Consider the following 27,942-nt stretch of genomic DNA (forward strand, 5'->3'; position numbering starts at 1 on the left):
GAAAGGGTGCTTGTTTAAAATGCAATTCACTATGCTTTATCTCACAAGCAAGAAGGAGTTTCTCTTGCTTGCTTCATTGCTTCACTACAGGCGGTAAGTACTAAACATTTCTTGTTGGAACAGTTTATGAGAGAAGAATGTTTTCAAATTTATGAGGCTCTCATGCATTTTGAGAAGAGATTTTCATATTCCACATATTTCCTTCTTTGGATCTTTCTATTTAGGGATCAGTTTAAAAATACAATCCCTCTATCTGGAGCAAAAGGGTTGTGAACTCCAAGTTCCACATCTCTTGAGACTTTCAGTCACTTTCAAGGAGAAATACAAAAAAATGAAAGGAAATAAAAAAGAAATATAGCTTATTTTTGGCTTGGAAAACAGCACGATTCCATGATAGGTTGCAGTCGATTGGAGACACTGGAAGAAAATCCATCATTTACCAAAACTTAAAGGGTGCTTTTCCCCCTCAAGAAAAATACTGGAATTACATCCTTAAAATAGGCATCTTCAATATATTTGATTTCTTTTACTGCCTGTTGACCAGATGCCTTACTTTAAAAAATCATATCAATGTGTGATTTTGCCACATTTCCAGTAAGAATGTGTATAACTTTGGAAGTCTAAAGCTATACATCAAGGACCTGGGAATAATTCCAGAAACCCCTGAGAAATAGATGATTCATGGGATTAGTTTGTGATCACTTGTCCTTTTAAAACTAAAGACTAGATCTAACCAGAGTTCAGTTTTTCTTAAAGATTTCTTCCCCTGTCTATTTGAAAAGACTATGGCTTCTTCCAGCAAACTGAAGGCACTTCTTGGCAATGGCATCATCTTTGACTAGGGGGCAGGAAATAGATTATTCAATATCTGTATCGATTACCCTACTTTGATTTCTTTACCTGCTCTACCTTAGGGATAGATACCTGGAAGGACCTGAGTATTTCCTCGGCCACATATTCATAGTCAAAGAGACTTGACCTCTCTGTGACCCTAGTGTCAATCTGGAGGTCATTGGGTTGTACTGATGTCAAGATGATTGGGTTATAGATAGGATGCAAGGGCACCACCACCTTGTCAATAAGGAGAGAAGGAGACTGTTTGGAAATGGTGACTCAGTAGCTCAGCCTCAGACTGGCAGGATGCTTGGTATCTTGGGGTCTTGTTCTCCTGAAAGAATTTAGAGCCATGTTTTCAAACCATGTTCCATAAGGCTCTAGATTAAGGTAGCACCTCATGAGCCATTGTGGAGAGATGAATCAGGTGGAAGGAGGTTGGGAGCTGGAGATCTTAGACTATAGACCTCACCCCTCACCATTTCAGCCCCCTCACAGCTCTGCTTTTATCTCATTTATAGATTGGACTCTACATCAGATTTTTTTTAACATAGTCAGATGAGAAAGTTGAACTTACCAGAACTGCTTTCAGGGAAAGTAAGTAGTTAAGAAGAATACTAAGATAAGTCCAATAAATTTGCGTTCAGTAAAATGCCATCTCAGGAAAGTAAGTCCCAATGACTTAAGAACTTTTTAGACAGATTTGAAGACAGAATAGAATTACTCGTGGGAATCGAAGACAGGCTGCACAACATTGTGGGAGGAAGGACAGGCAGAGAAAATCTCTAGTTCACAGCACAGTCAAAGGGACTTGGGAGAAGAAATATGTCAAATGGGATTTTATAAAGTGGCACACAGTGGCACGTGCAAAGTAAAAAAAAATTCTTTGCTATCTACCCCTCTTGACACCCCACACCCCAAACAATATTTAGTAAAACTTGCTCAGTAAGGCTTCAAGGCTTTCATTGTGAATAGATTCTCCCTGGAGAAGGCAAGAGATACCGAGGTTTGCAAACTGATAGGGTAGAGAAAAAACAGATACCATACACATGTTTCATTTGGTGATTCACCAGAAGAGCTCCCAAGACTCAAAAGCAGATAATACTCACTGCTGATTTATTAGAGCAAGGGATACAGAGCAAAAGGAAGAAGGAAAAGATATGCAACAGAGGAATTCAGAGAGGTCCGGCACAGGGTTCCAAGAACTTCCTTGTCCGAGGCCACACAGGAATGAGTGCTCTTTCTCTAGCAGTGAACTACAGGGACTCGTGGGGAATGTCTCTGCTCAGGGAAGCCAAAATGAGTCCCAAGGTCCATGGCTTTTATGGGGACTGGTTACGTAGGCATATTCTGCTTGGCAACCGGTCTTGGCAACCAAAATTCGGGACCCCAACAATGAAGCCAGGTGCACATCATTAATCTTGGTATCTGTGTAGAGCAACCTGAAAAGCCAGTATGGCATGGGCCGTTGCTTTGGGTATATGTAACAAAACCATCAATCACTAACATAAAAAAACATTCTGAGGCCCACATTCCCAGGAGTTGGCCAAGGAACATTCATGGTTCCCTTGAAGACATAAGTAGTAAGCAACCAGAATAACCAGACGTGCTGCGTGAATTTCTCCCCTCAACGATACCTGGAGCACAACCAAATTTGGCTAGCGTTTGAACTGGATTTCACCGCCCCAAAAGCACTTATATGGAGTAGAGGTTAGAGATGGCTTCTGCCACCTGGAGGCAGATCACAGGTTAGGCAAGAAAGCCTTCTGTCAGAGGCTTCCGGTTGAAGATGAATGAACTATCTAAGTCGGAGTGTTTAATTTCATGGTACTCGCTGTATTTATTTTACAAGTATTTAGTAAATTTTTACTTAAAAGTTTGAGCCTCACCTCAACTATGCTATAAGAAATACAGGGCATATTTATTCATTCAACAATTATTTTGAGTACTTAATGTGCTATTTGCTGGAGTGTTGTGAGCGAATGTTGGGGATAAATTAATAAAAAGACAGTTGTCTGCTCTTATGAAGCTTACAACTCATGTAGGGAAAATCAGAAAAAAAATTTAAGGAAGGAAAAAAATTTAATTTAAGGAAGATATAATCCATTGAGTTGGGGCAAAGTCATAAAAGAAGACAGGTGTTCTACCTAGAAGTCTAGAAAAAGGAAATCCAGAGAAAATGAGTTTATTGGTATCATGAGGCTGCTTTATCAGACCCTTTTCTGCATGCCTTCCTAACTAGGGTGACCAACCATCCCAGTTGGCGTGGACTGAGGGGTTCCCCAGGATGCAGTACTTCCAGTGCTAAAGCTGCGGCAGTTGGTGACCCTATTTCCAGCCCATGACCATGTCACTCGTCCTCTGAGAACTATTCTCCCCACCACAGGGTTGGGTCTTGGCAACCATGTTTTTGTGCTGTGTCACCCTGCCCACCCAACTGTATTGGAGATCAGGACCCATTATTAGCCAGTGTTGATATTGAGAAGTTGGCTGAAAAAATTGCTCAGCATCTAACTGCAGAGCTCTATAGGGAGCTCTCATAGGTTTCTGTCCTTCAGGTCTCTTGGACAAATCCAGCATTTGATCTTTGGGAAGCCTGTTTATCTTTTAATTATGTGAGGTATCTGATCTCCTGCTAAGTTCTCTTTTCCTCTGCCACCATTTTTGCTTAAGCTAAGTGGATTTTCTTTACTGTTACCAGAAACTTAACTAAGCCAATTGTCCAGGAAAGAGGATTTCCAAGTCAGGACAGACTACTCTGGTTCTTTAGTTAGAAACATTCCTAGAATATTCGTCAGGTTTGCTGGAAATATCCTTTGATATTTCCCTGGTTGTAGAACTGTATTTTCATCCCTCGAGTAGACCTATCCACCAAATATATTTATTTCAGATTAATTGGCATTCTGCTTCATTTCAATATCGTTTCTTTAGAGTGGCTAATTCAAAGTGTATGGATTCTGTTAAAACTGGAGTCTGACACATAACCCCACCCTCTTTCCCTTGGGCATGTTAATTGTATGCGGTAGGCATTCAATTAAAACTTCTCAGAAGAGTTAAAAAAAAAGTCCAGCAGAATTTGTGACACACCTGAATTGAAGGACAAAAGGCTTAGAGAAGTTGTCAGTGAAAGATTTTATTTATTTGACAGAGAGACAGTGAGAGAGGGAAAACAAGTAGGGGGAGAGAGAGAGGGAGAAGCAGGCTTCCCGCCGAGCAGGGAGCCGGATGTGGGACTCGACCCCAGGACCCTGGAACCACGACCTGAGCCGAAGGCAGACGCTTAACGACTGAGCCACCCAGGAGCCCCTCTGCTGGGCTTTTTAACCACAAATAACTCCTTTCTGTTTGATCATTGCGACTGGATTATTCTCTTGCGGATTTCGCTTGCCTTTGCAACCACTCCCAAGCACACCTGCTGTTCTATCTTCCTTTTTGTTTCAGCCCTGGATATTTCACTGTACCTGCCCTAAGCTTCCAAGGCTCTCGGTAGGCCATACCTGAACTACCCCGTGTGTCTTAGCAAGCCCCCTCATAGCTAGTCATATCCAGGGTCGGTCAGATAAACCTCAGCTTGTCTACGGATTGCTCAGCAGCCACGGTGCTTCCTCATGTTCTCTGGACTGATGCACCTGAGCTGAATTCCTCGGACTTCTTCCTAGACCATTTTTCAGTGCCCCTTACTTTCACCTGTGTGCCCCCACATCGCCTGGGTAGGATTCTGGGTGGGGTGGAGGGGGCATGAAACTGTGGGCTACCTTCCAGATCTGTGGTATCAGACTATAGTCACATTCTCCAGAGAGCTCCCAGACGATCCTGACGCACTCCTGGCCCACCAACAGCAGGCCCAACCCTGGGTCCTTGAGGAGCCTTTTAGCATTTTTCTTATTCCTCTTCACACTTAGTAAACTTTAGGAACGGAAAAACTTTTTTCTGACCATGCTCTTCTTCATTACAATCGTTACCATCACAGGAGACCCACTAAGCTCTGATGGTATAATGCATCAGACAGGGCTTATCCCGTTACCTCAAAGAAAACACAGCTACTCAGGATTAAGCATGTATTTATTTTAGTTCAGTTAAAACAAACATACATTGTTTCATTGAAACGGTGTAGCACTCTTTGCCAGCAAGTCCTAGTGGAACGGTAGGCCTCTAACAATACAGTGGGGGTATTTACACTATATACAGAAAGCTCACACACCCAGGTTCTCAAAGAGCTTTCATTACACTAGATCACATTTTGAAACTACTGCATTTTGAAAATTAGACCTTATTTAAAATTTAAATGAGATCTGAATTTGCACCAAGTTTTCATGAAAAAAATGTGATGTTCACCCAGTCTGTTTATTGCAAATACAATTTAAACAATATTTTAAATTTTTAGTGTTTACATAATTAGTCAATTTGTTTATATTGAAATCTCTGTACAGGTACTTTTGGGACAATTCTTATAGATACATGTGAATTCATCAAAATGCAGTTAGGAAACTTACAGGAATATATACACTTGAACCCAAGACCCAAACCTGACATTATATACATTATATATTACAAATACATATGGACAGACAATGTATGTACAGATTATCATAAATATTGAAAAATAGGTTAGCTTTAATGGATTAATGCTGTTCTATAAATAACATTACAGTTATAACTGAAACATCCATGGAAGACAGTAATGCAAAATGAGGTGTCAAGACAGTGGTTTTAATACTGAAGACTGCTCATTAATGGGAATTCACTGTTTTAGGAACCTCAAGGCGGACAAGATAGCTCCAAGAAAATCATGCAATGGAGTTTACCCTAGGCAGTTCGTTTTGAACCTCAAACAGCCAAAAGAGGATTGAAGGAGCTTCCCCACGTCAATTTCCTGTGAGAAGAAAATTCTTTTTTCCATTCCTTCCTGGTTGCCACGGTAGTTTCTCCCACATGAAAGGATGTAAACTGTAGAAAACAACTCTACTTGGTATTCCCTGGCAGGTCTCAGATACAAAATCAGCAATTCTTCCAGGAACTCAAGCAGAAGTGCCAATTCTTGGTCTGAACTAGAGGTGAGGTTCTGGATTTGAAGGGAGTGCCAAAGCCCAATTAAATGAAAGCAGTGCTGTAGAATCCATCTTTTCACTGCCTTTCTGGATGGTCCCCAATCACATTATTTTTGTAGAAACACAAACGGACCATTGGTTTCACCCAATGTAGCACTACAAGACGTCTTCCAGTTCCACAAGGGTCTTCACAGACATATCCTGTCTGTACTTTAGTCACATATAATACAAGAATGTGTAACAAAAAACATGTCTGCCATGTTTCTAGCCCCTGCCTAAAACTAAAAATGCTTAGTTTAAGAGGAAACCTTAGAGGCAGAGGACCAATTGATTCCATTATTTGCTTCCCTCAACCACTAATGGAATTATGTATATTAGATTTTAGACATTATGCCTGAAGAGCAAAGTACCACATTATTTAATATATTCACCATACACCATAACGTACAATAAATGTGCTCTTAAAGCCAAGTAATTTTTTCGCTAACTGGCATTGAAATGGAAGGGTGAACATGCAGTTGGACCAACTACTTACACTCAGGTTGCACTGTTTTTCCCTAGCTAACCATTTGTTGGATGTAAACAAATAATTCTGTGTTGTACAAGAATGAGATGACAATCCAGTGCAAATTAGTTTTAAAAACTTACTGCATGAGAAACCCAGTGGCCTATTTGAAGAGAACTTATACCAAATATCGGTGAAACCTGTGAATTAGACCTCTACTGTAGACAAAACATGAACACAACTAAGCCATACGTTATCAAGTAATTCACACTTCCAGTAGGAGATGAGCATTTTGAAAAGTTGTACTCTCTGGATTGAACAGTTTTGGCCTATAGCCATCAAATGCCCATTTTCCACTGCTGGAAGCAATGTCAAAAAAAAGGGCTGGCCCAAAAAACCCAGAGCTGTCAATACATCTCTGGAGACAGATGCAACTGAATAAACCCTGTTTTACCCAATTGCACTATTTGGTACCTCAAAATTAGTTATTTTACTTCCCACAGAAATATCTGCTTTGTATCTTCCATTCTAATAGACTGAAGCCATAAATATTTCAGTCTGAATGAAGCAAATTATTTGGGGCCAGAGAAGAAAAGTGATGAATGAGTTCATCTGATTTGGTATAGCAATAATCAACCAGTTACTCTTTAATGGTGAAATCTGAATGGAAAAAACTATGCTCCTATTCATGGTACAATTTTTTGTTACATCATTTTCTCTAAAAACTTTTTTGGGTTAAAAAAAGTATTTGGCTTATTATGCCTACAAAAAGGCAAATCATTTCACAATACTAGTATTTGTTTTTAAATACCAATGATTTTTTCTTATGGAATTTGTTGACAATTGTTTTTGGATAAAGTTAGAAAGAAAGCCATTTTTTTTAAAGTAAAATAGTGCTTCTGAGGTCTTACAATATTTTTGGTACAAAAAAATAATAGTGTTTTTCTCAATGGTTATTTCAATACTTTGCTGTAAATTAATAAGAATTGTTTCTCACATCGAATGGTTCCATTAGGCACATTCAAGTAAAATCATAAAATATCCAAGTTAAACAATGACACAGCCAAACATGTGGCTTGATAAAAGTTAAGAGTTCGTCCATTCTCTGGAATGGAATAAAATTGTCACTTCCATTAACCCGAGACTCGTGGTTTGGTTGTTAATATCCATTTCTATCATACAGAATAGTCTCTTTAAAAAGAAAAAAAAAAGTTCACTTATTCTGCACTCAGAAGAACCAGCGAGGAATCTGCACTTCAAAAGGAAGTGAAACTGAAAACGTCAGGTGAAATTTCATAGGAAGTTGAGAGTTGACTCAACACTGGCATCAAGTGGACTAGTGGAGTTTTAGCGGCGCCAGTTAATGGCCATCTCCATGGGCATCGTGTACCCAATCCAAAACAATCAAGGCCATGCTTCCGGTCATCACCACTATGCCACTGATCAGGAAGAACAGAGCCTGCAATGAGCACAAAGAGAAAATGATTAGCCAACAAAAAAGCATTCCTTTCTACTTTTAAAAATGGGCTTGTAATCACTAAAATGATGTTGAGTGCTTCACAGAGCTACAGTTTTACCTTGCTAAGGAGATTTAAAACTGTCTGAAGTTACCAAGGGCTCACCTATACTACACAAAGTAACTCAGTTTTTGAAACCTTCCAAAATTTTGCTTTTTCATTCCTTTGTCTCAAACGGAAAGGTAAATACTTTGCTGAATAAACTCCTTCATGTAATAAATAGAACAGGGCTAGATTTTTGGGGGGTTTTTTGTTTTTTGCATTTCCTAAAATTTCAAAATTTCAAAAATTTAAGTCACAAAATCAAATCAAAGTCATCCTAAAATGCAGCCTGAGTCAAAGCCAGAGGTTTTTCAAAGAGACATGAGTAAGTTTACTCCTAATTCTACCCCCTTCAAATTACTACCACTATGTATTTTGAATAAAACAAGATGACAGCTGTTTGTTTATAAACAATTTTGGTGCTTTAATCAGACTAGAATTGTAGCAGTGGAAGGACTCAGAGGCAGTCTTTTTCCTAAATAACCTCACCACCAGGATCTTCTGTAATTAACATACCATATTCTTTGTGAAATCACTTTTTATTACACTTTAAAGTACACTTTATTACTTTAAAGTATAGTGACAACCCCCCTGTGCTTTGCTTTGAAGACAGTTAGTTCGAAGGCCCAGTTAAGTGTTTGTTGAAGTGGGCAGTCCGACAAATACCAGTTCGACTAATGCTGAAAGCGGAGTCAGTATCTCCACACTGCACCTGCGCTCTTTATCTCTATTCCTAGCTCTAAAATATCTCAACCGCTTTCTTGCAATTTACTTAGGCCTCTATTCAAAGGCAAACTTTCACCTTCCCTGCCCCAACCTTCCACCTGTGAAGTATGCCATTAAAGAAATATTCACTAGAAACTTAGAAGAAGAGAGCTAAGGGACTAAAATCAGGTGAGGAAATTCTAGTAACTAGAAGATCACTACTGTTTCTGTAAGTCAGAATAGCTCACTCACCCCAATCTTTTGTACAGATTTCATAGATTCTTTCTTCACTAACTTGATATAGAAGGCAGATGGCAGAATAAAAATCAACATAGCAGCTGCAGACGCCCCTGGAAAAGAACACAGACCATTTCTTGAGAATTCAATGGATCACGTGTCATTCCTTTTTTTAAACTTTAAAATCGCTGATACGGGAAAGAACTCTGACACTTTCTAAAACTTACCAATGAAACCAAAGATATCTCTAATTGTTGGGACAAAGATGACAAGCAAATTGGTAAATGCCAAGATAGACACTGTAATGAGACTATGACGCCACCAACTGAAATCTTTTGCCGCACACAACAGGTGAGTTACGGAACTCCGGATCTGCAAGAACAAACAGAGAAATGAAAACTCCAGCTTCACGTTAATGGGGGGAAAAAATTCCCAAATAATAGGGAATATATCTTAAAAAAAAAAAAAAAGAAAGAAACTTTCTAAATACGTAAATTGTGCCCCTTCCTCTACTGCTATTTCCTTAATATCTGAACAGTGAAAGATCATGTTAGGTCTTCAATTATGGGAAAAAATTACCCAGGATGTTTTGAAAATCTAGAAAATAAAGAAATCCCTTCAAACCACCATCAACTTGGTATTGCTCTAGTAGTGTTTCCCTTCTCACAGAAGAGGAAAATCTCCCAAGTCTTCACATGTTTAACAACTCATTCCTGGTGAGCGGAAGGAGGGCGGGTGATTACTTACCGGGAAGATGACTACTGGTACCGTCAGGGTGACAGCCACCAGCACAGCCAAACGAACAACGAGAAGAAGAATATCACTTCCCATGATGGTAGAGTAGGTATGAAGCAACTCTGACTCAACGTGTTCTATGGGGAAAGACAAAGGAAAAAAAAGCTTCAAGTGAGCAGTTTCCTCTAGAGATTAGGGGTGGGAAATCTAACTTACAGCAAATTTGCACCAAAGTTATTAGCTACTCACAAAACGACTATAAACCAAGAGGCTAATAAGATTAATTTGGAATTAGGGTTAATGCAATTAAAATAACATCGAAGGAAAATTTTCCTAAATACCAAGTAGAGATTTAGCCACATGACCCCCATCAAAAACAACAGGAGCTAAACAGCTAAATCCCATGGTCTGGCTTACAGTTTGTGTTGTAGAATTTGAAGGTGACTGGAAGAGGAGATAGACAGCATGAACTCAGATGCAAGCACGTCATATAAAAATGCCACCAAGTGACTAATTATATGAACTTGGGCTTGAGAAATTACTGATTAATAAAGCGACTATAGGAAATTCTAAGCTCTCAATTCAGTTTCTCATCCCAAGTAGGAAATACACCGAAACAGATCGAATTTAGGTGATAGATTTTACACGTGCAAGTATCAATTTTATTTCACGAAGTGTTTTTTTCTGAAATCTAGACATTATTTACCGTAAAATGTCAGGTATCCAAAAAGGGCAGCAAGCAGGTACATGAGAAACATGGCGAAAAATGAAATCTTGGACACATTCATCATTCTTCTACGGCTGCGACTACGTAAATTCAAAGAAAAATACAAATATATACTTGAGCAGTACTTATAGCAAAATCTAGTATTTTTCTAACTTTCCCAATAAATTTATATAAAAATAGGTAAAGCACTCACCCTTTGAGTTCTTCGTAAATGGGAAGGATAGCAGGATGACAGACAAATGAAAAGGTCAAAATTGGCACAGCGTAGACAGTCTGCAAAAAATGTAAAAATTTACTTAAAATCCTCATGTAACACACTTGGGTCATCACAGTTCTGCACTTTGTATTTTATAGTAACCAATTTTAGAATCAAACCCTAAAAGTTTCCCTTGCATAATTAGATTCCCTTCTTTTAATCTGTTCACTAAGTGTGATCAATATGCTAACGTCAGATTGTGTCAATTATTAACATCACAGAATTATTTCATTTCCGTTCTCCATCCATTTTAAGATATAAACTAATGCTTTCTTCTCAGTCTTCAATAATTCATGTTTTCTGAAGATTATCTATTACCCCTCCTCCCTTTACCTTGGGAGTTATTTTTAAATTTCCTGTGGATAGTATCCCTCTCTTCTTCCCTAAAATCTTAAGAAAATAAAAATTGTATTTAGTTACCTGTGAGTTGAAGATGAAATAATGTGGTCTGCAAGAATCATCGTCAGTCATATTAAATACCATCTCAGGTGCAAAAGCCGTTGGCCGTGTTAAGGTGCTGTTAAGCGTCTCATTAATTATCAAACCAACTTCCACAGGGCAAGGAATCTGAAATTTCTTGCAAATCACCTGAAAACATATTATTTTGCATTTGTTAAACTAAGTAACACGACTGGGCTCATAAACAAATCTCTAGCTTTAAAGAAGAGTTTTACCTACCACGATCAGGAAGAACATCATACACAATAAGGAAAGGCCACTGGTGTATCCCAAATATCCTGTAAGGGAGGCAGAAATTATTACTTTAATATAACAAATTTCAGGCAAATATATTTTCTCAACTTTCAGGCAGTAACTTGATTCTGCCTGAAAGACTTTAGTATGAATACAATATTCAATTTCTAATTCTTATATACTGAGGTATAGAATTACTTTAAAATATTTGCTAATAACTAAAATAAAGACACTTTCATTTTGTATTATTATTTACAAAGTGCAAATACTATCAAGTGTCAACAAAATATTCTGGCCTCTCCTGGTAGCCACCTGCTAGGATTTTGAAAGGCCTTTTGAAAGGTGTGTACACAGCAGCTCCCAAAGTTATGTTTTTGGGGCCTTTTAAAAAGCTTTCAATTTCTATTAAGAGAAAGCCAACTAGCTAGTAAGAGGCTCATTTCAGTTCTCTTTAGAGATGGGTTTACTCACCTAAATTTCTCAGCAGTGACAAAGGAAGAATGAGCACCAGCGACACAAGCAAAACCAAATAGTCACCGTTCAGATACCACAATCTGAATTAAAGAAAAGAAACACAAGGTCAAACCAATCATGAAAATCCCCAGAATACTATACACATCTTACTGGACTCATTTCATAGAGATACTATAAAAATAAACACACAAAAAGGCAGGTCTGGAAAATGCACTGCTTATTCACAAAAAGCCTACAGACAGGAATAAATGTCTAACTCTGTGCTAGCTGAATATTCACACAGGTTAGAGATGGGGTATGAACAGTATAACTCTTGTCCCACTGTTTGCTCTGGGAAGGCTGCCAGCTGATTCATAACATAAAATGCTTCTTAAAGGCTTGATACTAATGTAGGGAACAAAGCAGCATTGTTAAGCCAGTAATCTTATCTTGGAAGCATTTTTAGGAGAATTGTACACCAACTCGGTCATAGCTTTAGCTTGCCAATTTTTAATGCTAGAAACAAGCAAATTTAAAACAAATTTCTTTCAGACATTTATTAGCAAATGTAATTATTAAAAACTCAAACAAGGAAATTTTTTCATACTTAGGTAAAACACATAGGCAAAGACAAACAACAAAACCCAATCCCCCAAAACCAGGATTTATTCCAGGTTGTCAAGAGTATGTTGTGACACCTTGACCCACCTTGACTCCAAAAATAGTCAAAAAGGTCCCTTCTGAACTTAAAAGAAAATATTACCCATGTCTCCTCTAGGAGTTCTAGCAATGTCTTTTCCTTTCCAGGTAATCAACCATACCCTCTTTTAAATCACTATTTTCAAATTAATTGTCCTGTGAATTCCACTCCACTTACTTACTTCAGCAACAGAGACCCCACAGAAAACTAATGTTTAAAGATCAGCTAATTAAATTTCTAAAGCCAAAGAGATAACCACACTTCTCTATTTTGAGATAATGAGCTGCAAGTAAGTGGGGAAGTAAATTGCTCTTCCCCGTGTTTACTTTAGATAAAAACCTGTTAGTTCACTGGGAGGAAGAACTGTGCTACAAGGATAAGGTTTCTACAACATGGCCATACATTTTCTGGTCTTATGCATTTAAACAGATTAAGTTTTAAGGGTTTCAAATTTATAAAAAAAATCAGGATTGATTTGAAATGTAATTCAAAGCTTCAACCTGACTTAGGTTAGACTTCGTGTTACTCAGCTACAATTTCTTAGAGAATAAATATCAAGAGAAAGTTAAGCTCTAGAAAACCTGCTTTCACACACAGGTTAGAGAAATTATTATCCAGAATTACAGCACGAGCTTCGATCTTTGGTCTTTCATTCTTAAGACTTCAAATCAGTCTATGAGGGACTTCTTGGTCAATTTCAACAGGAACATTTACAAAAAATAATTTATTGATAATTATCTTGTATCAACTTTGATAAAATGTATCTAACCATTTTAGACTACAATTTTTCTTATGAGTAACCTTACTTAGCACCTACCCAGTTGTATCTTCAATGTTCATTAATGCCTGGATCACCAAAGGTAACTCATATTTCACTATGAAGAGGTAGCTTGACATAGCTGGAGGAAAACAAAATTATACCATTACAAGTGCAAAATGTGGCATGTGACACCAAAAGTAACGTGTCACCACTCTGTGCTACATAAAGAGCAAAAAGTGTACCCAAATCACCTTTTAAAAAATTCTTACCTCCAATGTTCTGCATTGTAATTGATCCAGAGGCTGCAAGCTTTCCAACTAATCCAAATGCTTTATGTCCCAACTGTTCATATAACAAAGACCCTAAAATATGAAGAACACAGAAGCATGAGGGAAGGAAGAAAATCCTGACAGGCCTAATTGTTTTAGAAATATCAAGAATGCTACCATACCTCCTTCATTGGCAGTTTTCAGAAGGAGATGAACAGAATACAGGGAAAATATTGACACAAATGTCAAGAGAATTCTGATGAGAGAAGGAAAAGGCACAGGGTTATAAATAAGCATAGCTATATTTAAAGACCATTCTTTTGCTCATTATCAAAACATTAAATATGGAACGTGTCCTGATATTTCTGTGCTAGACAGAAAGCCCCTAAGAACTGGTGTTTACCATCCTGGCTAGAGTGTCAACATCTTCTCTCAGCCTGGTACTAAGAACTCGCATCATGTCTCAGGTGTTAGTTCTACGGTACTGGTTAAGAGCTGGGGTTTACCGCTGCATCCAGTGTGTCAGGAGACCCAGGAAAGCTTAACTTTAAGGTGGTGGAGTTATGAGACTTATAATTTGGTTCTGGCACCATATGTTCTTGCCACTTCTCTGCATTTTAATAGTTCCTTTTATCTGTAAAACGATGGTAATGTCTGCCAGTAAAAATCCAGCGCACAAGGCACTTGTGAAATCCAACTGAGACAGGTTCAGGAAAGACCTTGAGATCGCTTGGACTACATAAATAAGAAGAGGAATGGGACTACGAAGGGAGAGTGATACGAACATTAGAAGCATCAGGCACAGCTTAACAAACAACTGGGCACAAGTCAGAGAATTAATCACTGAGACAACAGACTATACTGCACGCCATGGTGTGGAATACAGGCCCAGGGTCATGACGAAGTTAAACAATGCCTGTGCTATAACAAGGAGCCCATCAGTCGGACTGGAGCAGCTCTTCGCTCCATAGATAGGGAGGGAACTAGAGGTTCCCTAATGTCACTTAGTTTTCCTTTAAGGATACAAATTCTCTCTCATTTCAGATTTCCTTTCCTCCCCTCCTGGGCAAGCCAAAGAAAATATGGATTTCTTTCTATTAAAAACAACAAGAAAAATATCAGGGGAACCCATAGAAAAATCTGCAAACAAGATGGTTACTTTTTTTGATTCTGTACAGGAAAACTGAATCCGGTACCACAGAAGGTCTGGCAAAGGAACTGAGCTCTGTTAGTTAAAACATAGGCAGTGGCATTGAACTGCCATTCTAACGCCAAAACCTTTATGGGGCCTAGTCAAAGGTGGAAAAATGACACCATTGGCCTTACCTCTAACTGAACAAAGCTGTTACTTTAATCAAAAACAGTCTTCAAAGTATGCTGACAAATTCAGTCCTCCTTTCTTACACTGAGATTATAATGAGGGGTGAAGGGACTTCATAACCTTTGAGGTCACTTTCAAGCTCAAGGCTGAGTCTGCCTAGTAAGGTTAGCTAGAGCTGTTTAACCGCACTGTGACAGCCACATGGCTTCTGGCCCATTTATCTCTACATCCTCTAAATATACCTTGTAAAATACCAATGGGATTAAAACTCCCTTCTGCACTTTTGATGTTATTTAACCATTTATTCAAAGGGTTAATCGAACACATAGACCTTATTAAAGTATAATTTCAAAGGTGCAAGGGTAACATCAGAATTTTGCTGTCACTTATGAAACAGGTGCCATTTTATCTCATGTTAACTATAACCACACTGGCAGCATTTAAAGAGGGTCTCCAGTTGTTATAGTAAGAGTCAGGAAGTATTTTGGAATATTTAACAATGAGGCCACTCAAGTTCCCCAGTAAAAACTTTAAAACTCTAGGGTCCTTCCTATGTAAATTCCTTCATCTTAGTAAAAGATCTCAGAAAGCTTCATGCTAATAAAGCAAACTGCTGGAATCCTAGCTTCCAATGTTCAAAGCCAGGCTTAACTTCAGTACAGTTCAGTTCTGCTTCACCCACAAAGCAGAACTTTGCAAAGGTCTGCTTTTCTTTTCATGAACATTCTATTCTGCTGGAGAAAATCACTTGAGTAGATGGCACCAGTCAGCTAACTAAAACACATCTGTCACAACGGGACAATTCCCTGCTCCCTGTAAGGTGTGGTTTCTTCATCTGCGCAATAAGTCACCCTATCTTCCACAGAAACTGCCTTACCAGGGGCTCCTGGGTACTTAAAATTAACAGCTACAATACAAATATCATTGAAAATGTATATTCAAATTCACATGTATTTTTATTTTGTACCTTTTTCCCCTTGGAAATAGGGTTCCTACTTTTCTTATTATATTATCTGAGAATCAGTGACCCCACACAGTGGTTTAAGAACCACTGCTCTGAAGTCTTCTATTGCTCCAAAATCCTATTCTAGGCATTTATGCTAGAAAGCATAGGAATAAATCATTTTAACTGGGCAACTAGGGAAAAGAACATTTAAAAGCAGGTACTTATTAAAATATTTATTTTTTTGCTATGGCATGTGGCAATCACACAGACCTGGAAGAAATAAATATTAGAACAAAAACAAAAAATCCCAACATATGGGTGTCTTTTCAGTGTCCAGAAAGTTATAACTCACTTTTCTTAGAACATGTTCTAGGTTAAGCAAATACCACCACACCCTATATATTCTAAAAAGTCTGTTTGCGCTATGCAAAGGTTCTTGGGGAGACTATGTCAATTTATAAACTGACCTGGATGTACCATGCTTATTAATATTTTTTGCTTCCCATTTTCCCAGAACAAATAACTACCTTGGATTTATCAATAGTTCTTTTTAAACATCCAAACCCTGTTACAACTTTGTTTTAACTATTCCCATTGACTTAAATACTTTTGGTTTAATTATCAGTTTTCAATGTTGTCCTATTTCTAATTGGCTTTCTTGATATCATGCAGTTAGATACTAGAATAAGGAGGTTTTTGGATTTCTAATTTTAAATTTCACACAAATGATTTTTAAGTCAACTATTTCGACTGTAAATTCCGTCTCTGGAGCCATTAAGTTTTATGTTTTATCATCATATTAACTGCCCTGCATGGCAGACTCACTACTTACACATACTTACATAAAAAGAGCAATTCCAGTATTAGCCATGGCATAAGAAAGCCCAAGGATTCCACTGCCCACAATCGCATTGCTCAGATTAAATACTGACATTCCAAAGGAAGTAGTACCTGGATGCTACATAGAGGGAAAACGATAACCAAACATATAACAATAATTAAATGGAGAAAACCAGCTTTGGGCAAGTTAGATTGAAATCTAAAAGTAAAACTATTCTTTTACTCCATAAAGCCACAGACACACAAATTGCTATTTTCAACTTACAAAGTCTGTTTCATACTTCTTCTTCCCCAAATTTGATTCAAGTAAAAAGTTCTGGTTTTCAGGATCTACATCTGCATAATGGCTGTGAGGGGAAAAAAAGGAATTCTCAGTCGTTTTGAAACATACAACGGAATGCTTTAACACAAACTGCCCTTTAGTTGTCACACACCTTCCCAGAAATGCGTGTTAAGTAGGAGTCAACTTTCACAAGAGATACTGTCAATGCGACAATCGGATACTCTTTCAGAGATTACACACTCTCCAAATACTACGGTAAATTACCGCAACCAAAGCAGAGTCCTAGGTAAAGAACCCCTGACCCCCGCAAGGCGTTTAAGAAAGAAAAAAAAAAAAAAGCACACAACTTCTCCCACCTTTTCAGAGCTGCTTGCTTGGTGGGGTAGGAGTAGTTGAAGTCGCTGTTGGAACTGTAGCTGCTGCTGTCCTCATCCGGGGAAATACTGAACCTTCCCATTTCGGCTTTCTTCATGCTGGCACCGGGAGGAATAGAGGGTGCAGCGAGGAACACTGGGCTCCTTTTGTCCTTGGCTGTGCACCGGCCCGCGCGGCTGCCTGCGAAGGTAGAGGCGGCGCGTCAAGACTGCGGCGCCCGCCCGCCGTGGTCACGTGACGCCGCCGGGAGGCGCAGCGCGGCTGATTCATCCCCGGCCAGGCGAGTGGAAAAGTACCAGCTGAGCGCGAGGGGCGGGGGCGCGCCGAGGGGCGGAAAAGTACAGACAGCGGAGCCGCGAAGAACAAAGATGGTCCCACCGCGGCGATGCGCCCGCAGAGGCCCGCGCCCTCCGGGCCCCCAGGCCCCTCTCCAGAGGATTTTAGTATTGCACCCTCTCCATTATCCCAAGTCTGAGGGGAGGGGTGCACGGGGGCTCTGTTTCGGCTTTCCTCCAGCCTCTCTGGTCATGCACAGGCATGCAGGGCACACATCCCACCCTGTTTCTAGCATTTGCAGCGGCAATGCGCGTAATCCGTCTTTTCATGCCTGGAGTCCCCACATGGGGAAATGCCTCTGCGGCAGAGAGCGGACTCAAAGGGGGCAGAAAGGGCTGACATGGGTCCTCTCCCGAAAAGGGGAGAACGCCCGTTCCTCGGCGACCAGAGGCGCCGAGAGTTTGTTTACACGCGCACGCCCGTGCCCTCGAGCACACTAGTCTACAGGCATTTGGCTCGCGAGCGCTTCGCCCGGCCGGCCACTCCTATGCCCGGAAAAGAAACTGATGCAATATCGATCTCCGATTATCAAATGTTCCTGGCCCGTCTTCCCCAATCGTGGCCTCTGTATACCAGAAGCCCGAACCTTCCTCCGCTGCCCCCATATTCCAGGCCCCCTCGATCTAATTTTTTAATTAATGCAAATCAGTCACAAGACTTGCCGCAGCAGAGCCGCGGCCGGGCTGGTTCCCCTCCCCCTAACGGGAGGATGCGGCTCCGCTCCCGGCGGGTACGCGGCCCCCGCGCCGCGCCCCTCCCCCGCCCGAAGAGTGCGGCGACCCCCGTAGGGGCCGGAACCGAAGGCGGGTCCCGCCGACCGGACACGCCAGCGCCGGGAGGAAACAACCTCCGCAGCTACCTTCCCGCCGCGGCCCCTCCCGGACGCCCCTCCCCCACTCCCGCCCGGGGCCCCGCGTCCTTCGCACAGACGCCCCCGCGCGCGTTACCTCGGTGGTCTCCGCTCCTGTATCCGGGAACGTCACGCAAACGCCTTCGGTGGGTTTTTCTCGGCTAACAAAAATCGTAAAACAAAAACAAAAACCAACAATAGGCAGGAGAAATAATTTTAATTAAAAAAAAAGAAATGGCAAGTTGTTGCCACCCCAATCGTCCGGCGTCCGCCGTCTCGAGGGAAAGGTGCGAGTGTGCGGGAACGCGTGGTCCGGCTGCGGGCGCTGCTGTGGGGAAGACGCTCCGGGACGGCGGTGTCGCGCGGATATGGTTCTGTCTGCCGGGCAGCGGGTTATAGCGGCAGCTCAGGAGGACGCGTCAGGGGGCGGGGCCGCGGCCGCCCGGGTGCCTTCTCTTTGTGTATCAACACTACCTGGGCTCCGCCCCCGGCCCGCCCGGGCCCGCAGACCCCGCCCCCTGCCCTCCCACCCCTCCTCCCCCCCACCCGGCCCACTCGGGCGGCCGGCCCCGCCCGCTGGCGTCCCCCACACTGGGGCAAAGCCAGACCCCGTTCTCTCAGGTCTCCTGGTCAGCCCCGAAAGACACCCCCCCCATGCTTCCCTTGGCCAGTTCATTTCAACCTCGATAGGTGCCCAACACATGCGGTTGTCTTTCCGGAGCTTTCTCCTTCAATCCCTTCCGTCCGAGTTACCAGCAGTCTTTGCTTTCTCCTCAAGGATTTTTGGGGACACATCCCGCCCACCCAACCCTTTCCTGCCTGTTATTTTTGTGATTTACTTGGGGTTTTTCTCTCGCAAACTTGGACTAATGCGGCAACGTTGTCTCCATGGTCGGTTTCCGTTCTCGTTCTTTCTTCTCCAACTAGACCTGCTCTCTTCAAAACTAGCCTGGCGGGGTCAGTTGGCAGCTGCATTTCGGTCTATCCTTTTTGTACGAACGTGGAAAACCCTACTAGGGGAAATGCTACATCCTGACCAGCAAGCCAGACCCCTTGAAAGGAGATCCTGGTTTGGGCCTCGGGTTGGGGGGGGACCCTCTCTTTTGAGGAGATGTAGGAGTGCCCAGTTTTCCTTTTTGCAGACACGTTTCACTCATTCCACCACCCTCGACCCAATTTGAGAGCTCTTCTCGCCCTCCTCGCCTTTTACAAAGGCGCTGGCTCCACTGGAATGCTGGTCTGGGAGACTTTCTCCCGAGCCGGTCCTTCCTTTCCAGTGGTGATGTGGTCTTGCTGAGCCAGGCAACTAGGGGGCCCCTTCGCTGCGGAATCCTCTGCGGAAAGGAAACAGTCCATCCCTTGCTGGAAACAAAGGCCCCTTAGGAGAAATGCTTGTTGAATAAATGAATAAACAAACGAGTTTGACCTACTGCTCTCTTCCTTTTGGGGACGTGGGAGAGATTGGGCAGGGCATAGAGGAAAGGGTTGGGTGTGATCACAATTTTTGCTTTCAATGTTTTCCTGAGGAAATCTGTACAGCTGTCTATTTCCGTGGCACGTGAGGCTGCGGGTGTCCTGGGCCTGCACCAGTGTTCATGATTGACAAGGGAGGACCCGATTTCCCCTTTGCGCTCCTCGGGTCCCCAACCCTTGTGTTGGTCAGACCAGTCCCACCTAAACAATACTCTTTCTTGCTTTTGCGCTCAACTTTCCCCTGACCATCCCTCGAGGCTTAGTCACTGAGCCTCAGGCCAGCCCCCTCTTTTTGCACGAATTGTTCTCTAAACCATGTGGTGCTGGGCTTTTTAAACCTGTGCTGTCTTGTACTCAAAACTGTTCCAGTTTGTAGTCTGGTCTCCCCAGGGAGACTGTGAACTTCCCCAAGGTAGGTTTGGCATTTGACACACAATCAGGGCTGAAAAAACTTACCTTTCTTCCACATTCGTTCCCTAATAAAACCAATCAACTCTTGTCAGGAGAGCAATCTTAGCGGTGGGTTAGAGAGGACTCCCTGCAAGTTTCTTTATATCAGGTTTCAACTGATAAAAATCAGAAGGTCTTAAACCACTGTTTCATCCAGGTGAGTCCCCTTGCCCAGTCAGATGTGCTAAGGAAGCACTCAGGGTTGGTGGTTTTGGTTGGCAAGTTGCACCCTCACAGCTGGATCTCTTGTCCTTTGGACTTTTTGGTGGTTTGTATTGCAACACATACTTTAGAGAACCTGTAAAATTAAGGGTGTATGTATGCGTGTTTGTGTGTGTGTGTGTGTGTGTGTGTGTGTGTGTGTTGAGGGAAGGACTGTAATCTTGTTCTGACCTCTGTATTAGAACCTGAACAGTAAATGGTGAAAAAAAAAAAAAAAGAGGGGGAGGTATTGAAACATCTGCTTTTCTTTTGCCGGTTTTTCAAAGGCCAATCTGAGGTGCATCTGTTAACTCAAGTGGCTTCCAACTGAGGCCTGATATGCTTTGGCTAAAATGCGTGGGACACAGTGCCCTTTCCCAATTTCTGGGAGTCTGTGCTGCCCAATGCTTGTTGGTTAGAAGTGCTACAATTTTGCTTAATTTCCAAGCTAATGTTTTAGAAGAATGTTTTTCAAACTGCAGCATGGAACACAGTGGCGGATAGAGATGAATTCAGTGGATTACTATGAGCTTTTTTTCTTGAGTGCCGTAGAACAAAATAGAATAAAAGATACCACTATGCTATATATAGTAATGCTAAGTACTATTCCATAAAACTTTAATTTTGATTTATACATATGTATATATTCTGAGTTGTGATGTAAAATGTATTTCTTACTGTGGGTTGGGATCAAAGCATTTTGAAAGCTACTGAAAGCAAACCTATCCTATGACAGAAAAATAATCACAAATATCAGTTGTCAATTTTGAATTTTCAGAAATGCAGTCAAGGTAGATTGTTAGAACTTTCTAGTGAAGATAGTTGTCTTCTGTAGAATTATTTGACCATTATGACCTAATAAAATACAAAGGTTTTGTTTCCCCGGGGGCATAAGGAATTGATATTCCCAAATGGTTGTTAAACAACTGGTCTTTAGGATGTTCTTCAAAATTCTATTTATCCAGCATTTTACTTTGCCCAAAGTGGGCTTAAATACTAAATATGCTTCTTTCTATCCTCCATTTCCAACCAAATCTTTTGTTTTCTTCCTTCCTTCCTTTTTTTTTTTCTTTAATTTGGGAGGGCAGGGGCAGAGAAAGAGGGAGAGAATCTCAAGTAGACTCCCTGCTGAGCAGGCAGCCAGATGTGGGGCTCAATCTTACCACCCTGAGATCATGACCTGGGCAGAAATCAAGAGTCAAACGCTTAACTGACTGAGCCACCCAGGCACCCCTAAATAGTTCCGTTTGTAGGTTGGCTTTCATGGCTTTCTTTGATCTGGCCCTAGCCTATATTTCTATCCCTATCCTTTAGTTTTCCTTGTGGTAGGCAGCTGCCTGCCATTACTGTATATCTAAACTTTATCTTTCCTTTGAGGCTCAGCTTAAATACCACACCTTTCATTAGTTTTTCTTGATTAGATGCTGCCATTTGAAACTGATCTCATTCTACTTTGAACTTAGTGCTTTGTAAGTATCTTTTTGTGGGCTTCTTTTTGTGTTGTCTATGTAACAGATTTTATGTTAGTGTCTTTTCAGGGTAGAATCTGACTAATCATACCCAGCCTAGTCGCTTGTAAAAAGAAGGTACTTTCTGAGTAGATGGGTGAATTAAATAAGTTTTTTCTCTATGATACCTGTCTCTACCTGGATTGTATTTATTTATTTGTTTATTTATTGTTTATCTCCCTCACTAGAATGTAAGCTCCGTGAAGGCTGGAATTTAATCTTGTGAAAATTAATAAAGGGAAACCTCACTAATGTGGGTTTGGGATGCTAGAACGGGAGGCTGGTAGGGGGTGTTGGTATGACTCAACGTCAATTATGAAAAGAATTGTCAATCATAGACCCAACAGAAGAATCCTCAACAGGCCCCAACATGAGAAGATGTACATTGCATTTTCTTCAAGAAATTAACTACCCTTGTAACTCAGTGGATGAGAAACTGTCATCACTTGAACTCTTGCTTCTCTCCATTGGACTCTTGTTCAAAACAACCCCTCCCAACTTCCTCCTTCTTCTCCATAAAGTAAGGTTCCCCTCTTTTGTTTGTTGGACTTGCCTATGGTTTTTCCTTGGCTTGCCTGACCCAGATTGTAATTCTCTGCCATTCCCAAATAAACCCATCTTAACTGGCAGTTGTATTTTTAAGGTTAACAATCTGCTTTGATCACTGTTGGCTCCAGCACCTAGAACAGTGCCGGACAATACATTTTTGTTGAGTGAATAAATGCAGGAGTAAAGCGTTTTGAGCTTCTCTAGGACCAGAGGAAACATACTATCTAGTTTATCTAAAGGGCATCTATCTTATCCCTTACTGGCCAAAACAGAACTCTTGATTTCCCTAGCAAAACTGTTCCTCTTCTACCTTTTACAGGTTCGAAAAATAACACCACCATTCATGAGGAAGCTTAGGCCCCAGACCACGGAGTCATCTTGAGCCCTGCTTTTCCTCAAATATCCAATCCCATCAGCAAATCTTGAGGGCTCTGCCTCCAAACAAATTCAGAATCCTGCCACTTCTTACCATCTCCACTGTTCTGGTCCTAGTCCAAGGGACTGTCACCTCTCTCCTAGATCACTGCAAAAGCCACAGTCTAACTCATCGCTGGGCTTCCATTCTCTACCCAGCCGTCAGAAAGACCTCAGAACAGAAATAAAATCCCTTAAATAATGAAGGGATAAGTTATTTCCCTTCCTTTAAACCCCTCCAGTGACTGCTCATGGCACCCAGAATAAAATCCATATTCCTCACTCACCATGGCATGACCTGGTTGTGCCCTTGCCTACCTCCTCGGCCTCATCTCCTACCACTTTTTCTTTTCTCCACATATTATCCACATTGATTTTATTTCTCTCCCTAAAACACTCTAAGTTATTCCCTTTTCAGGGCTCTGCACTAGCTGTTTCTTCCACCTAGAAATCTCCCTGCCTAGATCTTTGTTTGGGGGTTTCTTATCACTTACATCTCAGTTTAAATGTTGCTTCCTCAAAAAAAAACAAAAAAAAAACTTCCTTGATCATTCTAGCAAAAGTTGTCCCTTGCATGCAATCTCCATTTCACCACTGTCCTATGTTTTTTATTGCATTGATTTCATGGTATGAGAACATATTATTTAATCATGTGTTTATTTGTTTATGACCTCCTTATGACCTTCCTGCCTCTCTGCCAGACCCCTTTGTGGAATAACTCCAAAAAGAAAAGTCCTTTGTTTTGCAACAGCACCTGATATATAGAAAGAGTTCTATGAATTTGTGAATTTAACACAGTGCATAGCAAATAATACACTGAATAAATGTCTGTTGCGATGGCTTGATGGTGGAAAAGGACAAGTTTTTCCTGACCCAGTGTTCTGTAAGCCACAAGTGTGAGAACTGATCCCAAGACTTGCTTTCTAATGGCTTCATTTCACCTAGTTAATATGACCTTTTGCAATGTACACAGCCCGACATTCTTGTCGGGACAGTGGTACTCAAAATTCAAGTATGGACACTGGCATTAGGAAGAAATAGTGAAATCCTACCCTTCCCTTCCCAACCACAGCTGTCCCTTTATTCTAATGACTTACATATTTCTTAGCATTTGTCTCTCCCAAGTTCCTCAACAAATTCCTCTCTCTGCTCTTTTTTTTTTTTTTTCTCTTCTTATCATTTTGTGTCTTTTATTCTTGGCATTATGTTTAGTAGGTGCTCAACAAATGAAGGGTTGTACTGTGTCTTTGTAAGACAGCTCGCAAGCCCAAAGCAATAATATTAACGGTCTGAGCACCCTGGTGACTTTAGCATGTTTTTCTGGTGCTGAAGGATACTCCATTAGGTAGCAACTGCTGTGTAATAAATCATTCCACAACTTAGTGGCTGAAACTTCAAAATTTCAGTCTATGAAGCAGACGTTCAAGAGCAGTTCAGTTGTGTGTTTTGGCTTGGAGTCTCCTATGAGGTTGCAGTCAGCTGACAGCTAGGTCGTTATCTGATGGCCTGCCTGGCAAGCCCTGAGTCAGTTTTTAGGAGAGGACTACACAAAGATGTGAATGCCAGGAGGTGAGAATCTTTGGGCGCTATCCTGGAGGCAGGCCAGCACAGAGAGGTTGTCAGCAGCAGAAAATATTTTATTGCAAGAAACACAGTATGCCATTAAAAGTGGTTTAAGTAATGACTCATATACTCATATACTATCTCATATAATAGGAAGTCCATAGATAGGGCAGTCATAGGGTTAATTCTTGGCCTTGATAATCTACTCAAAGATTAAGAGCTCACCATCTCTTCACTCTGACATCTTTGGCATGCTCGAGATGTCTCCTATCATGGTCACATGTTGGCTGCAGTGGTTTCAGGGGTCATATGCAGACAGGGCCATATCCACGAAGAAAGGAATGTCGATTCTGTGAATCAATTTTATTATGAGAGATAACATTTCCTGGAAGTACTACTGTAGAGGTCTTAGGTCCTACTGGCCAGAATTAGGTAACATAGTCATACACAAAAAATACAAGATGCATATTGTGAAGCCATATGTTTGGAAGCATTACTGTTCTGTAAGTGCACACCTCATTTCTCAGTTAGAAAAAAGAAAATCATGGTGTCCACAGAAGCTCAACTTTAAAAATAAAAAAAAATATTTAGGTAATTTTACAGATATTTTAGTATCAACATATTCAGTTCTGTCAGGACTATAGAACTTTCCAGAGTACCAGTACTCTGTTTTTCTTGTCTCTTCCCCAAGTAAAATGGGAAGGCATGGCTTGAATAATGACCTTTTTGTGGTATTTATCCATCGGCCTTTTCATGTGACCCTGGGATGGTCTATTTTGCTAGGTGTAATATATAATAATTAATGTGAACGAAAACAGTGTCAGAAAGAGGAAGGATTTATTGACCATAGTTCTTTCACTGGGTAAACTGATACCTGCTAATTAGCAATAAGTGCTTGGAAAGTGAAATGTGAAAGCAAAATCACAGATGTGAATTGTCATGTACAGGCTTCCAGGTTATTCAGAACGCGCCAAGTTTTCACTAGGAATTGCAAATTAAGCTAGAAGACAAAATGTGTATATACTTAGTAAAGAGAAGGTTTATGTTTTATCGAATAGTATAGTATGCTCCATTCTTTTGAAAATTTGAATTTTCAGACTCTTAAAATTTTCCAAAATAAGGTGATTTAAAATACATTCTTTTTTTAAATGCTTAATTGTTAGGGGTCTGTTTTCTTGTCCAAAAAGAAATGACAGTAACTGCAAGTTGTGTTCTACTCAAACTACTCTTAGGCCACAATGGGTTAACATTCCCGGCCTTCCGTCAGTTTCTGGATCTTTCTTTGCCTGGGGCTAAGATACTCAAATAGGGGTTTATTAAAATTAACATACCTGTAATTCTGGTTCTTAGACGGAAAGCATTTTAATATCTGAGCTTGGTTCTGGAATCCTTACTCAGGTAAAACTCCCAGTTTTAGCTGAAATCTTGGGCACCCTGTGTCTGATTAAGATGCCAGCATCCTAGTTCCAAGTAACTTTTTTGGGGGACATCTGGCGATAGTGCCATTTCTCAACCCCTGTCCCCAGTCAGGGACATCCACCCAGAGGGGCAGTCCAGAACCAGCCAGTCGCTGAAACTGTTAAATGTATTTGTGTTCTTGAGGGGAACCACGCGCATAACACACCCCTTTTGAGTGAAATAATGTCATTGTGTAGCCATTTGTCACCCCTGGGTGGATGAGGTCAACAAACTCCCCGAAGTTGCTGTCTCAGGAATAAGTTTCATTCGCGGTTGGAAAAACGAAGTGAGGAATGTTATGGGATAGGGAAAATAACTTATTTGCCTGGTGGTTAAGTGGGGGTAAGTAAAATAAAATTGGGCCGAGGATGTGCTTTGTTGGAGCGACGACGCAGTGCGTTAACTGAGTGAAAGACAAGATCGGAACCGTCCGCTCCCTTTGTCTTTCCCTCCACCGTGTCCTGCGGATCTGGGGTGGCGGGACTGAGGGGGCTTGCGGCGCCCCAGAGGCGAAGGCGGAGGCGCCAGGACGCCGCTCCTCGCTTCTCAGGATGCCAGCGGGCTACACACAAGGTCGGGGGCAAGGCCGCGCGGCGGCTCGGAGCCCCAAGGAGGGGCGCGAAGGAAGCGAGGGCTGCCAACCGAGGGCGAGCGGCGCGGGCGGCGCCAGCCTAGGGGCTGCAGCGGGCGGGGCGTGCGCAGCGCCGCTCCCGAGGGACAAGGAACCTCCGCAGTGGCGGGGCCGGGCCACGGCCGGCAGACGGGGGCAGGGGGGGCAGCGAGGAGGGAGGCGATGGCGGGGGTGGGGGTTGTGGGGGGAGGCGGCGGGCGGGGCCTCCGGCGCCGCGCAGCCCCAGTAGGTCTCCGGGAATTTTCCACTAAGTCGCGGAGCGCCAGAGCCGCCAAGGAGCAGCCCGCCTCTGCGCACCCGGGGCCCACGTGACGGTGATTCACCAGGCGCCGCCTCCCGAGCCCCGGGCGGGGAAGCGGCGGGGAGAGGAGCGAGTGAGGGGAGGAGAAGGAGGAGGTGGAAGAGGAGAAGCGGTGGGCGGGGGGGCTGCCGAGGACAGCGGGGAGGGGGAGGAGGAATGTGTTGGGGGAGGCGCGCAGGGGAGGAGGAGGGGAGGATGCTGGAGGTGCAGAGGCCCCGCGGCGCTGGGAGGGAGGGAGGGAGGAGGGAGGGAGGGAGGGAGGAGGGAGGGAGGGAGGGAGGAGGGAGGGAGGCGGGGGCCCAGCCGACGCCCCCTCTCGTGTGGCCGGGGCCTTCTGGGCGGCTGCCGAGTGCGCGCGGGCCACGCTCGCCCCGGGCGAGCCGAGCGCCAGCCTGCGACGGGGAAACCCAGACAGCCCTCAAACGGCGGGGCTAATCCCGGGGTGCTTTGAGGAAAGCCGCAGAGGGGAGGGGGGCTGGAGGTCCTGAGGGGTTTTTGCGAAGGCGCCAGGCCGCGGCGGGGTGCCCTGCTTGGGAGATTGCAGTGTGGGAAACGGTCACGCCCTGTTGGCATCTGTCCGTGCCTGTGTACGTGGCTCCTGACGTGGAGAGCCGCGGCGGTGGAAAGCGCGCACCGGAGGGAGGGACGGACCGACGGAAGGACGGAAGGAAGGGTGCGGCCTTGGCCCATCATCTGTGCCCTGGGAGACCCACAGGCACTGGGATTTGTCCGATTAAACCCCCGGACCCACGAGGCAACCCGTGAGGCTTCGGTGAACGTGGGATTTGTGCAGCTGGTTCCAGATGGTTCCCCCGTTAAGTCTTTTGGAAATCGGCATTCCAAAGATTCCCTCTTATCCTTCTGCTGTATTGAGTAGACATTGCACAGACACTCCGCCCATATCGCGGCTCTTGTAAGGAAACATTTATTACAGAAGTATTCCAACTGTTTCATCTCTCGTG

At 42.5% G+C, this 27,942-nt stretch overlaps 1 protein-coding gene across 2 annotated transcripts; it reads right to left on the reverse strand.

Moving 5' to 3' along the window:
* Nucleotides 1-4,878: 4,878 nt before the first annotated feature.
* SLC38A2 (solute carrier family 38 member 2) lies at nt 4,879-18,817 on the reverse strand. Of its 2 annotated transcripts, XM_006738703.3 has the most exons (16): nt 18,530-18,817; nt 17,228-17,426; nt 16,854-16,935; nt 16,591-16,706; nt 13,664-13,737; nt 13,482-13,574; nt 13,270-13,351; nt 11,771-11,853; nt 11,285-11,343; nt 11,027-11,194; nt 10,544-10,623; nt 10,330-10,430; nt 9,636-9,760; nt 9,116-9,260; nt 8,904-9,001; nt 4,879-7,846 (listed from the first exon to the last, which is right to left on the reverse strand). In XM_006738703.3, the coding sequence occupies exons 2-16, from the start codon at nt 17,341-17,343 to the stop codon at nt 7,748-7,750; spliced, it is 1,521 nt and encodes a 506-aa protein (XP_006738766.1). In that variant the 5' UTR covers nt 17,344-17,426; nt 18,530-18,817; the 3' UTR covers nt 4,879-7,747. The 2 variants fall into 2 exon arrangements, with proteins under 2 accessions (XP_006738766.1, XP_006738767.1); XM_006738704.3 differs by lacking the exons at nt 16,591-16,706; nt 18,530-18,817 and having other exon boundaries at nt 17,228-17,397.
* Between the last annotated feature and the right edge of the window lie 9,125 nt (nt 18,818-27,942).

The sequence above is a fragment of the Leptonychotes weddellii genome, chromosome 5 (genome assembly GCF_054177405.1).
Source record: "Leptonychotes weddellii isolate Sample4059 chromosome 5, ASM5417740v2, whole genome shotgun sequence".
Classification (NCBI taxonomy): domain Eukaryota; kingdom Metazoa; phylum Chordata; class Mammalia; order Carnivora; family Phocidae; genus Leptonychotes; species Leptonychotes weddellii.

What these genes read in the sequence shown, in the direction of transcription:
- SLC38A2 (XM_006738703.3), bottom strand. Translation starts at nt 17,343, where the DNA reads ATGAAGAAAGCCGAAATGGGAAGGTTCAGTATTTCCCCGGATGAGGAC. An exon ending in ACTGGAATTGCTCTTTTTAT is followed by an intron (nt 13,738 to 16,590) that starts GTAAGTATGTGT and finishes TTCTCTCATCAG; the next exon opens with AATTCTCTTGACATTTGTGT. An exon ending in GTCACTGCTGAGAAATTTAG is followed by an intron (nt 11,344 to 11,770) that starts GTGAGTAAACCC and finishes CCTCCCTTACAG; the next exon opens with GATATTTGGGATACACCAGT.